Source organism: Hippopotamus amphibius, chromosome 1 (genome assembly GCF_030028045.1).
Source record: "Hippopotamus amphibius kiboko isolate mHipAmp2 chromosome 1, mHipAmp2.hap2, whole genome shotgun sequence".
Taxonomy (NCBI): Eukaryota; Metazoa; Chordata; class Mammalia; order Artiodactyla; family Hippopotamidae; genus Hippopotamus; species Hippopotamus amphibius.
The window spans coordinates 19,757,938-19,771,835 of NC_080186.1; the positions used below are offsets into that span (position 1 = coordinate 19,757,938).

Genomic DNA, 13,898 nt, shown 5'->3' on the forward strand with positions numbered 1-13,898 from the left:
ACAGAATATAAAATTTTTTTTTTTTTTTACACAATTTTTTTTTTTTTTTTTTTTTTTTTTTGTGGCACACGGGCTTAGTTGCTCCGTGGCATGTGGAATCTTCCCAGGGCAGGGCTCGAACCCGTGTCCCCTGCATTGGCAGGCGGATTCTTTACCACTGCGCCACCTAGGAAGTCCCAGAATATAAATTTTTAAAAGTGCATTTTGAAATGAATTTGAAAATGTGTAATCCTAAGCGTTGCTGTTTGTCTTCCTACATTGTGAAAATACCCTTTTTTGGGTATATTAAATCTTTAAGAATGGTTGAGACCATTAGCTGCCTTCACAGTGCTTCAGGTGTCTTCTTACCTTATGGACTAGGTCTGTGGGGACTTAGGTTCTCCTTAGAAGCAGATTTATTATCTCCTCTGTGAATTTGGACCCAATTTGTATAAACTCTGGGCCTCACTTTACGCTTCCATAAAATGAGGAAGTTGGAATAAGTGATCTTCTTTCTAGTCCCAAGATTCTATCGTTCTTGTATTTCATCCCAGAGAGTCTTAGAAAAAAGCCATTCAGTTCTTCAGGTCACTGAGTCTTCCCTCCAGTTCTCTATTTTGTAACTTACTTGCTTTATACAGTCTCAAAGGAGATCTTTCCAGAATTAGTGGACCTTATGCCTTTGTGGTCCATCTTCATAAAATATCCCATTTTTAGTCATGTCCTGACATAACTGGACGTAGCCTACAAACTTGGATTCTAAAACCCAATGAAAGTTACCCAGTTATTTGAGTCTCATTTATTATATTGCAAGTTGCTTTTTCCTACATTGAAAATTGTTTTTAATTACAAAAGGAATATGAGCTTGTACGTAAGAAAAAAAAATTTTTTTGAGTAGTATGTAAATGTCAGAAACATTCCTTAGTGCTGTAACTCATTCTTACTTAAGAATTTGTTGTTTTTTTACATATCATCTTATGGTAGTACAGGTCTTTATCCTTTTGAAAAGCTGCATCATATTATATAGATTTATCATAATTAAACAGTTCCTATTGATAGGCATTTAAATCTAAATCCTATTTTTTGCTAATGCAAATAATACATTGAATATTCTTATACATTTATCCCAGGGCTCTTTTGTATTTCTGTAGGGTAGATTCCTGGAATTGGAATTTCTGGGTCAAATGTATAAGTATTTTTAATTATACTGCCAAATTGCCTTTTAAGAAAGTTGCTCCTGTTTACATTATTGCTGAGTATGAGAAGGAAGCCTCTCACATATCTTCCCTATACTATTAACCGTCTTTAAAATTTTTGCTTTATCTGATAGGTTAAAGTAATAGAATCTCACTAAAAACTTTTTCATCTCCCTGATTAGAAGTGAAGTTGGCATCTTTTCACATGTTGTTTTAGCCATCTATATTTTTTTCTTTTATGACTTTCAAATTTTTTTCTTCAGTTGCCTTTTTATTGATTTGTAGGAGCTCTTTGTATGCTAGGGCTATGACTTCTTTGTTTTATATATATTATAAATATTTTCTGCCAGAATGCTTGTTTTTGTCTATGATTCCAAGCATCTTTTGTCATATAAAAGCTTTCACTTTGAATCAAATTGCTTTTTAATTAGTTTGAAAGTCTTAAATGAAAGTCACTATAGTTGAACCAGTCTCCCAAACAACCCATGTGTTTTATTAGTTAATGTTTCATTGATGCTTGTCTCTCTGTTGCTTTCCCACAGAAAGAGGAGTGTGTTTGCCCACAGTATCCCTGTGGATACTCTTTGTTTATATTGAAGCAGCAATTAGATTTAAAGATCTCAAAAATTTTCATGTAGACCTTTGTCGTCCATTTGCTGCTCACTGGTGAGTATTATGTGTATTCTCAATCTGTAATCCAGTTCAATGTCTTCAATGTAGAATGGTAAATTCGGTTGTAAATGTTCTCTTAGAGATATTACATGAACCCAGAAGACAACATAACATGGTGTGGTAAAGTGCATGAGCCCTCTAGTCAGGCAGATGAGCATTTGAATCCCAACTCTGCCTCCTGACAGCTTTGCTGCCTTGGACATGTCACCCTCTCTAAGTCTTAGTTCTCTTACCTATATATTGGGAACCTGTCTTGTGGGGTGTCATGGGAAAGATGAAATGAGGTGATATATGTAAATTATTTAACTTAATGCCAAGCACATAGGTGTCTGATACATGTTACCTATTTTTATTGTAATCAGATGATGATTCCAAAAAGTCTTAATGAAATATATGGCTATTTCATGGAGCTTAAGTGAACTTACAATTTCCTTTGCCTGTTTACAAAAGCAAGAGAATATTATTAATAATTTTTTAAGGAATATTATTTTTAACCTTAAACCATGAAACATTTCTTACAATGAGCTTGATTTTTGTTTTTTGCGGAACTTACCACGTAATGTATGTTTCTTTTAAATGTACCAATTTTTGTTAATATTTATGGCAGAAACCAAAATAAATAGGAATCGATAACAAAAAAATAGTTTCCAGTATGTTTAAAGTCTTTTCACAAACAAGTGAATAAACCTGGTCAGTAAAACTTGTAACTTTAAATTTGTGGTGTGATCACATTTAGACTAATTATAATTAAGTTTTAACATTAATGAAGCTTAATATGAGTTTTGACAGTGTTTTCAGAGGCTTTGGAATGATATTAGATAGACTGATGAGTTGAATGAAAATATTTCAACTTTTTATCTCAGAGATTAGAGTTGTAAATACAGCTGGTTTAACTCATTGGTGCAAACCAAATGTTGGTACCGATAACATCAGATACTTAGTTAAGTGATTCTTGAATTTATGTCTGATAGAGTGTTTATGTAACTAATTTTCCAGGAATAGCTGGTGACAGTACCCCTTAAGCAGCAAGAAGATCAGTCACCTGAATTCGACCCTGACTTCTAGTATTAAAAAGCAAATGATTTCTTAACACTTGTAATCTTTACTTATGACCACTCATAGAATCTCTACCCTGTTAGTTCTTAAAAGCATACAGATTTCTAAGTTCTAATCATGCATAAGGCAGTTGAATGTTAATCAAAGACATTAGCCATTGTATCCAGCAGTCTTGTGGTAACTTCTTGAGTTCATTTGAAGAATGCCAGAGTCTGATGGGCAGCCGCTTACGGTCCAGCAGTCCTGCTGTTCACTGGGGGTTTGCCCTATGTACGAGCTGCCTCTGATTTCCACAGCAGACATCAGATTTATTTGCGTGCTTACTGAGTGCTCATCTGAATCATCATCATCTAAAGAATTTATTTCTTAATTTTAGTCATAGGTGTCCTGTGCTTGATGCACGTGTTGTTTGTTTTTAACTTACATACTGGTGGGATTGTCTTCTTTCTAGCATTGGGTACCCTGTGGTGACTTTGGGCTTTGGCTTCAAAAGTTATGTAAGCTACAAAATGCGGTTGAGGAAGCAAAAGGAAGTGCAAAAAGAGAACGAATTTTACATGCAGCTTCTTCAACAAGCCCTCCCCCCAGAGCAACAGATGCTACAGAAGCAAGAAAAAGAGGCTGAGGAAGGTAGGTCTTTACTCTAAAGCTGTTGGCTCAATCAGTTAGTCATTATTTTGTCTGTCAGTATTTTTTTTTTTTTTTTTTTTCGGAAAAGTTTCTAGGGCTTTGGAAAATTACCAATGCCTTCCCTGTTTTCTGGTGTTTCTCTTCAGGGCTGTTGCTTTGTTTGGTCATGAAATACAGAATGTGTGTGGTGTTTTCTACCTAGTGTCGGAAGGCCATGTGCTTTTAATTTTAAATATGTTTATTTTATTTTTATATATTTCACTTTTATAGCTTATTTTCTATTTTAATATTTTATTTGTTATAAATATTTTAAAATATTTATTCTCAGTAACAAAATAGTCTATATAACTGTGCATTTGTAATTGAAACAAGCCAAGAACCAAAGTATAAGCAAAATAGAGATGTAAATATATAGAATTGTTTTATAAGTCAAAACTCTTCTGAATAGAGCAAAGATGGCTAGGTCTCATTTTAAATGGTTTGTATAATGCAACATGGATCCTAGATTGACCTTTTTCTAATACAAGCTCTCTCATGAATATATAACCAATTCAGTAGATGAATTGACAGCAATACCAGTTTTCTTTGGTTTGAGAGGGTCATGTTTTTAGTCAATATATGACAAAATCTTACTCTCTGGTGTGGTGCAAAATTATTTCTTCAAGTAGACTTTGACAAGACATATTCTTTGAAATATGTAGACCTGATACAGAAAATTCTTTGCAAGTGGCCTGGTAGATGATAACAGACTTATTACTTTAGTGATAGGGTCAAGGCAAAGGATAGATGCCCTGTATTCTAACATCACACCTCTTTGTTTCATTTCATCTCTTTCTTTTCAGTAAAGTTACTAAGTCTGTTTAATCTTTTAGAATGTGGCCTTTTAAGAATATGATCGGCCTGTGTCCTGTCATCCCAGTGATAGACAAGTTTGATTTGACTGATAAATGAAGTATGACTTAATTGTAAAATCCTCATATTATTTTCAAGGCCAGAACTTTAATGGCTTGGTGTTTGTAAATGATGGCAATTTTCTAAATGTGCAGCTTCTCAGTTTTCTTTGGATTTGCTTCTTGAAGTTAGCATAATGTGGTGTGGTTATTGCTTCTGAATGAGTTTGCAACTTAATGTAGTGAGTTTCTAACTGTAGATGATGCAGTTGTTGAATCAGTCCACTGTGTTTTTTTACAACTAAATATTCCAGTGTGGGTTTTTTTTTTTGCTTGTTGGTTTGTTTTTGGTATTGTAGCAGCCAAAGGATTACCTGATATGGATTCCTCAATCCTCATACACCACAACGGAGGTATCCCAGCCAACAAAAAACTCTCCACAACTTTGCCAGAGATAGAATACCGAGAAAAAGGGAAAGAAAAAGACAAAGATGCCAAAAAACACAATCTTGGAATAAATAACAACAATATTCTACAACCTGTAGACTCTAAAATACAAGAAATTGAGTATATGGAAAACCATATCAATAGTAAAAGATTAAATAATGATCTTGTGGGAAGTACAGAAAATCTCTTGAAAGAGGACTCATGCACTGCTTCCTCAAAAAACTACAAAAATGCCAGTGGAGTTGTGAACTCCTCACCTCGAAGTCACAGCGCCACAAATGGGAGCATTCCTTCCTCATCTAGTAAAAATGAGAAGAAGCAGAAATGCACTAGCAAGAGCCCAAGCGCACACAAGGACTTAATGGAAAACTGTATTCCTAATAACCAGCTAAGCAAACCAGATGCACTGGTAAGGTAAGTGTGTGTGCTGTGTCCTTACCAACACTTCCCATAAACTTGACTTCGGTCTTGAAAGACACTTCCAAATAGGCCTGAAGGAATTGTTTGTGATCAGATACTGTGACAATTAACCCTGTGGTGTTTGACATCTAATGTTTATCTCACATGGGTTTGTTGGTCACCTGTGCCATGTCCAGAAGTATTGACTCCAGCTCTTTCCAGTGTTCTGAGTGAGTGGTAACAGTGATTACTTTCCACATTTGACAAATGTACATGTAGCTTGATTCTTCTCATGGTTTTGAGAGGTGTATCTTTGGTCCTTGACCTTTTCTGTTTACAATATCCAAAGTTCTTGTGGCATAGACACAAAAGGAAGAGTTTGTGTCCTGTTCACGCAAATCTTTGTCAGACAGATACAGAAATGGGGGGGTGGGGAGTGGAGAAAGTTGTCCTTTACCACCTTGTACTTGTTCTTGATTTTCCCCTTAAAATATGAATTATCCCCCAAATAATTCTGGGAAAGTTAGGTTTGAAAAATAATCTCTTTCTAAAAATTCCATAGGTAAATACAGTTGATCCTTGAACAACACAGGTTTGAACTGCATGGGACCACTTTTCTGTGTTTATTTTTCAGTAGTAAATGCTGCAGTACACGCAGCCCCTGGTTGCTTGAATCTGTGGATGTTTTGGAGGAGCCATGGATATGGAGGGCCAGCTGTAAATTACACTGGGATTAACCCACACGTTGTTCAAGGGTCAGCTGTACAGTGGTAGACTTAGATTTTAATTAGAAATGTATCTTTCCCATCTTTAAAGTATTACCTTGACTGGCTCAGACTTAATTTTGTTGCGTTTTATGTATTTTATAAAGTATACATATATTCCTTTTACTTCATCGCTTTCAATTTGGAAACTGAGGTCTGAACTGGAGCTTTTTTATTTTTTTCTGTTTTTTTATTTTTTAAATTGAAGTATAGTGGATGTACAATGTTGTGTTAGTTTCTGGTGTACAGCAAAGTGATATAGTTCTTTTTCATATTCTTATCCGTTATGGTTATTACAGGATATTGAATATAGTCCCCTGTGCTGTGCAGTAGGACCTTGTTGTTTGTCTGTTTTCTGTATAGTAGTTTGTATCTGCTAATCCCAAACTCTTAATTTATCCCTCCCCCACCCCCTTTCCCCTTTGGTAACGGTAAATTTGGTTTCTATATCTCTGTGTCTCTTTCTGTTTTGTAATTAAGTTCATTTGTATCATATTTTAGATTCCACATATAGGTGATATCATATGGTATTTGTCTTTCTCTGTCTGACTTATTTCACTTAGTATAATAATCTCTAGGTCTATCATATTGCTGTAAATGGCATTATTTCATAGAGCTTTTTAAAAATATATAACTCAGGAGGGCAATTGTAACTCCGTCCCTCCACTAATTTATCTTATGTTCCTCTTCCTTTGGCTTGCTTCAGAGCAATTTATGAGGGAAGGTTTCTAGTGTTTTAAATTATGAATTAGATTATTAATTTGTCTTAGTTTTCTGATTGGCAGCCAGATGAAGGGAAATATATGTGAGTTCTACTGCTGAAGGCTCTAGAGGTTTCATAGCCCTCAGCCACTTGTGGAAGCATACCATGCTGTTGCTGATGCCAGGCTGGCATCCACATCTGTTTGTTTTGACATTCTGCCCCATCATATCCTTCAGAGAAAACACTCGGCAGAGAACTGTCTTCCATTTGCCCATGGGAAAAAAACCAGTCGACCTCCTATGTTAAAGGGAATATCCCACAAATTTACCATATGCTATAAATGAAACATCTGCCACCAGCTTTTTAACACCTGCTCCCACATACTATTGATAATAACAGTCAAGTCAAAACAATTTTCCTTTGCTGGCTGTTGTAGAGAGAGAGCAGTCAAGGCTCAGTCTTGTGATACCATCTCACTTAGGACCCACTTGTCATGTTGGTTGGCTCTACTACCTGATCTGCCTTTAGTAAAGAATTTCAAGGACCCAGATGGCCCATTTTCCAGTTGTGGGTCCAGTGCTCCTGTGCCTGCTCTTGGGCCACCTATTCCTGTGGTCACTAATGTGTACTCTGATGTGCCTTGATCTGAAGGGCCCCATAATATTACTCTGCTTTAGGGAATGCCTGCTGTCAAATACGTAAGTATAAAATATTATATTTAAATAGTTTTATAAGCTTCCATAGAATTATCTTCAACTTTTAATGTAATATTATAAAAAATAAAGAGGTGATATAAATATCCAACAATAGGGGAGAAATTTCAATAATTATAGTCTATCTATTTGATGGATTTTTAATACATTACAAAATCATATTTTTGAGCCATATTAAATAATATAGGGACATGCTTATGACATAATATTTCACGAAGAAAGTAGAAAGCAATCTTACTAGAAACATTTTGTTTCTAGTAGTTCTAAATGAACTTTTTTGCCAACCCAGTATATCTATCCTAGCAAATTATCACACTATTCCTTGCCTTTCTTGACTGTCTCCTGTTTCTTCTTCCTTGACTTCATGTATGTTTTGATGAATATTAATAAGACTGTAATGAATCCAAACCTGGCATGTTTGAGCTGTTAGCCAGAGAGTGGATTTGTTATCTTCATATGCAAGGGGCTGGGCTCGGTGGTCTCAAAGTCTCCTTCTGATGCAAACATACATGGGCTGACAGTAGTACGTGAGTCCTTCATTCCTGCAGGTACACCCAGGGCTATGTATAGGTCCAGGCTGGCTATAGAGATAAGACTGATTATCCCTTTTATAAATTTTGTTTTAAATCATTTGAAAACCAGTATTGTATTATTAGTAGTAAATTAATTGCAACACATTCTGCATAGCTATATCTGTCTCAATATCATGGTTGAAAACTGCTATATTTGAAGAACCAATTCATTGATTTTGCGGGGCGGCGGGGGGAAGTCCACTTTCAAAGAGGACTCTTGGAGATCAATGTGGCTGTCAAAGTAAGGTTTGGTGGTTGTTCCCTGTGAAGGAGCGAGCAGTGCTTCCAGTCTTTTCACCATCTCTCCAATCTCCAGGGATGTTCTCTAGTGTGCTGTATACCACAGGCTGGTAGACGACTGCACATAGGCCAAAGCTGGCCCACCGCCTGTTTTGGTAAAAAAGTTTTATTGGAACATAGCCACACTCATTCATTTACATAGTGTCTGTGGCTGCTTTATGGTGGCAGAGTTGAGGAGCTGTGATAGAAACTCTATGGCCTACAAAGCCAAAGATGTTTACTCCTAGCCCATAACAGAAAAAGTATGCTGATAGGTCCACTAAGGTGGGGGAAGGTGGAGAACTTGGCAGTAAGCCGTGCCTTTAGGCTCCTTCCTAGGAAAAGTTTGGGAACTTGCTAAAGCCACTCCAAAATTCTCTTTTGTATTTATTTGTTTGTTTGTTTGTTTTTATTGGCTGTGTTGGGTCTTCGTTGCTGCACATGGGTTTTCTCTAGTTGCGGCGAGCAGGGGCACCTCTTCATTGTGGTGCGCGGGCTTCTCATTGCGGTGGTCTCTCTTGCTGCAGAGCATGGGCTTTAGTAGTTGCGGCACATGGGCTCAATAGTTGTGGCTCATGAGCTCTAGCGCACAGGCTCAATAGTTGTGGTGCACGGGCTTAGTTGCTCCGCGGCATGTGGTATGTTCCCGGGGCAGGGATCGAACACGTGTCCCCTGCATTGGCAGGTAGATTCTTACCCACTGCGCCACCTAGGAAGTCCCCAAAATTTTCTTTTGGTTTGAGAAATACATATCTTACAAAATGACCCAATTTCTGCCAGCGTCATTTCTGAATTCTTTACCCAAGTTATTTAGAAACAGACTTATAATGTTGGTAGTCAAAAATATTTTTAATTCTGACATGGAAAAAAATTCTAGACATAAACAAAAAAGCAATTTTTTAACTGTATGTGCTGGGTGAGAAAGGAATCCTGTAAATTAGAATGAGACTTGCTTAATTTTTTTCTTCAGTGGTCAATTTGAAAATATTTTAAGTGCAAAACAATTATAGAAAATTTAGGTGGAAAAAAGGAAATGTATGATAAATCACTGTTAAATTTTTGTTGTATTTTCATTAGCTAAACTTATATAGTTGTGGCCATAGTGTTTGTGTAGTTTTTTTTTTTTATTAATTTTTATTGGAGTATGGTTACTTTACAATGTTGTGTTAGTTTGTGCTGTATATAACAGTGAATCACGTGTACGTATACATATATCCCCTCTTTTCTAGATTTCCTTCCCATTTAGGTCATCACAGAGCATTGAGTAGAGTTCCCTGTGCTATACAATAGGTTCTCATTGGTTATCTTTTTTATGATAGTAGTGTATATATGTCAATCCCAATCTCCCAATTCATCCCATCCCCTTCTTCCCCCCTTGGTATCCATAAGTTTGTTCTCTATGTTTGTGTAGTTTTTGTGTCCTGCTTTTTTCACCTAAATTATATTGAAATCATTTTCCCAACCTAGCCTAGCCCAGGCTTTCACTTGATATGGAATATTCCATGGCAGGTCTGTGAGATCATTCAGTGGTCATTCTAAGATCTGGCAGGTCAGGGTGCGACACCTGAGCTGCTTTCCTGTAGTTTCAGGGCCTGCAAGCAGAAGAGCCAATACTTGTTTGTACTTGGCACAATGCCCCCTCTCAAACACAGCCCAGGATTGTGGGGTTTCTTGTTGGGGGTTGTTACTTGTTGCAGTTTCCTGGTTAAGGGAGAGAATTTAAAACTGAGTACAAAATGTAAAGTGATCCATATTCTGTAGAAATATTGAAGCAAAAGTCTCTTCTTGATTTATTTACATCCCGCTTTTTCTTTGTTTTTTGTGTTCAAGACAAAAGATTAATCTTTATTGTTGTTAGAGCTTATTCTTAATAAGGTATCGATTCCTTAATGTAGTTGGTGTGAAGAGTCATAAAGGAAAAGTCTCCATAGTTTGCCTAGTAGAGATGCATTTTACAAAACTGAGTAGAATTTAGAATTACGTTTTATTTGGAACAGCAAGAGTTCTAAGAGACGTTTAGACCAGCCTCTCCAGCCCTGCCTTTTATCAGCAAAGTAAACAAGGCCTAGAAGATTAAATGGCTTGTCCAGGTAACCCAGCTAGAGTGGCAGTTACCAGGACCAGAACTGAGATTTCTTGACTTCTGCCTTGGCTGTTACATCATGCTGCTTAAAAAAAGTTTCATCAACCGGCTTTATTTTTCTGTTTTTTAAAAAAAAATTGTGTTTTTGTGCTTTTGTTTGTTTCAAATGCACATACAGCTAAAGTTGATTACAAGGATTGGCACCAGAGCTAAATTTTATGCTCTCATGGCTAAAATCTATAGAAGAAATGCTTAGAACTTCAGAATTGGTTTTAATTTTACATTCTTCTAGAGAGATGCTGTTTTAAGTGTTTTTAAAATTCTTGCTCTTGCCAAAGACACGGGGGTGTACTTATTTCTGAACAGAAGGGGGCCATCCACTTATACCCTTGAAAGCTTACGGGGTATCTGAGAAGTCAACTCTAGTTAGGGCTAACGTGGGAGTTGGTCTGGTTCAGATACCCTAGAGCTACCCAGCAGGAAATTTGCCCTTTAGAATTAAATCTGGGGTAGGCCTAGCTTGACAGCAGCAGACCTAACAGCCTCAAATTTGGGAGGTAACCATCAGCTTACCCTGAGGAAAGGCCACCAGTGACTGCTTGGAAGGCCAGAGGTCCTGGGGTGTGGGCATGGCCATGGCAGTAACTTCTAAGGGTGGGAGTGGGGGTGGTTTTCTTCAGGGGAAAGTGGAAATCTGGGGTATGTTATAATATATTGAATAGTCACTCTTTTTTTTCTAATTCATTTGGTTATTTTAGGCCCACCAAAATGTTATGACTTATAACTTAGTTTGTTCATACAGTTCTGCTTATTTGGAGACTTGAGAGCCTTGGGGGGAAAGGAGAAAATGGGTATCAGGATTTTTCCAGTAATCACTAAGCAAGAGTGGTAGCCCTGCCTCAGAGGGGAGGGAAGGAGAGAGGAGGAATAGAGAAGCACTTTAAGAAATTTTAACTCATTCACTTACACTGAGGAGTTGTTTAACTTACACTCATGCCCAGGAACTAACTTATATTAGCAGATCTGGGTCTTAGGGAAATATTTGGGGAGCATATAGATTAATGGCCACATACTTTATAAATAGGCCTTATAGTGTTCTGATCCATCAGTGAGTATATTGATTAGCATTGTGTTTTAGTAGGCTGTGATACGAGTATTTGAGACTCATCTAGTTTAAGCTGGTGCGTGAGCAAAATGTCATTGGTCTTTATTTCACTTTTTAGCCTATATAAACCTTGTGTTTTATATTTTATGATTTTGTGTTTTTCTTAAGGGGGACAAAGATAGCAAAAGCTAACAACAGCCAGCTTTTTTTTTTGATGGGACTTGCTGGTGGCACAGATTGCTCAGATGGTTTGACTAGCAGTTCTCAGTCTTTGTACTTCTGAGTTTAATCTTGTCTCCAGGTGCCAGCATTTGAGATTGTCATGTAACCTCTGCATTATAAAAGGTTCCTTAGTGTGGTCTTGCTGGTTGGGAATAAACAACAGACAGTTTACACTACTTTCTATTTTTCATTTCCTTGCATTTTAAGATGTCTACATACAGTTGAAAGTTATATATCCATTGAAAGGTAAGGGCCATATTTTTAGATACTGATTTTTAATAATCAGTGGATTCAGTATGATTTTGGTGTGAATAGCTGTGAAAAAGAGCAAAGTAAAGAGAGAATCCAAGAAGCCCCTGTTTTGTCATCTTAGAGATTGTAGGCACAAAGCGAGGATAGAATCCAAAGTTGAGACGTGACTATGGGAAAGAAACAAGACAGAGCAGTCAATTCCAGAGGAAGAGCCCATGAGCATTCCCTGGGACAGGTACTCCAGGAGGAGGTGGCCTTTTATGGACCTTTCCAGCCCTCTCCCAAGTCCCTAAAGAGTCCTACGTGGGGAATCACAGTAGTTTAAGTGGGGAAGGTTACAAAGGATTCTCTTGAAAGGTGGAAACCCATCTTAAAAGAAGGTACTGGAAAGACCTCAAGATTTATTGTTAAAGGGGTGGAAGTAGCAAAACAGATCATATAGTATGAACCCATTACAAAATATGGGTAGGTATCATTCTTACATACACAGAAAATTATTTGAAAAAGTATATACTAAGCAGTCAATTGTAGTTGATTTTAGGGGATGTTTACTTTCTACATTGCCTAATTCTACATACTTTGAATTTTTACATAGGCTTATTGTGCCCATAATAGAATGTAAGCTTAACAAGGGCAGGGACCTCCTTTTCTCTGTCTGCCGTAGTACACAGTGATTGGCACAGGGTAGATGCTCAGTAAATACTTGTTGAATGAATATAACCTTTGTGCAGGGAAACTAGTAGATGGGGGCAGGGGGAGGAAAGGTAGGCCTTAGTAACTGCAGTGCAGTGCAGTGTAGTGCAACTCAAAGCCTTTTGAAGTTGGAAAACCTAAATATTACATTAGGCCAGGCCAAGGACCTGCCATCCAGCGTCAAACTATGTTGTTCTTGAGTAAGTTGTTACTGATTTTATTTCTAAAAAATAGAAAGACTTTCCCACTTTAAGCCCCTTTCCTTGGATTTCTCAGGAAGCTTTTAAAATGTAGTACTCTGTCAGGACTTTTTTCCAGGGCTGTGCAGGAGGTTGAAGAATTTCTGGAAGTTACAAGGGCAATGGCAGAAAACTCCAAGGGACTGCTGTCGAAAAAGCCATTTGCTCTGGCAGTGGGTTGGTTGTGCTTCAGGGCCAAGGAATCTAGGCACAAGCCACATGTCAGCCAAGAACTCGGAGGAAATCTCAGTTTGCCTGGTCTTATTCACCTTTCCTGGTGGGACTTGCCTTCTCTCTCCCCACTTAGCCCTAGCCATTCTCTTTGTCTTTCTGGTAGCTGGAGAGAGAGCTCAGACCTCACGTTTCTGTTCCAGCCTTCCCTCCAAGGAAATCCCCTGGTTAGAAAATGTGTTGACTGCTTGTATGTCATCTCTGGTGCTAGAGAGAAAATGGTTTATTTGTTTGTTTTCTTTTACATTTGAATACATGTTGCTGTGTGTCAGGAATAGTTTGCGGAAGAAAATCTGACCTTGGGAGACAGTGATTGGCGCTTTGGGGCTTTACCCAGACTGCTTTCCCTATGTGTGTTACCTGTCACCTGCGCTGCAAACCTGTGCTGCATAGTGACTTGCCTGACACTCTCCTCGTGAGTGATGGCTGCCAAAGTAGGCCTTTCCGCTTCTCCAGGTGCATTTGATCATTTATTTGTAACAGTATCATTTCTAGCTGAGAGATAAAACTTAGTAAAAATATGTGACATTTCAGAAAGATTATAACTAGACACTTAGAGGTTCTAATTAGATTAGATTACATATGTTGGATATAGCTGCTACTAAATTGTTTGGAAACTAAGTGGAGTAAATAAGTAGTGGAGCCATATTTCTATTTAGTAAGTTTAGTTAGTGTCTCTGTGGAAACATGTTTTTGATTTATATTAGTCTAGCGTTGTTTCTGAGCAGATATACATTGTCGGACCTGATTTATTTTTGTTTTCTGCCATGCTC

At 37.5% G+C, this 13,898-nt stretch overlaps 1 protein-coding gene across 2 annotated transcripts in view; it reads left to right on the forward strand.

Annotated features, from left to right (window-relative positions):
- The window catches only part of MACO1 (macoilin 1), a 53,547-nt gene that overhangs the window by 18,684 nt on the left and 20,965 nt on the right, over positions 1-13,898 (forward strand). For both annotated transcript variants that reach the window (XM_057700712.1, XM_057700711.1), the window contains 3 exons: positions 1,718-1,841; positions 3,355-3,533; positions 4,783-5,284. In XM_057700712.1, the coding sequence (XP_057556695.1) occupies positions 1,718-1,841; positions 3,355-3,533; positions 4,783-5,284 (805 nt within the window). The remainder of the gene's footprint in view (positions 1-1,717; positions 1,842-3,354; positions 3,534-4,782; positions 5,285-13,898) is intronic.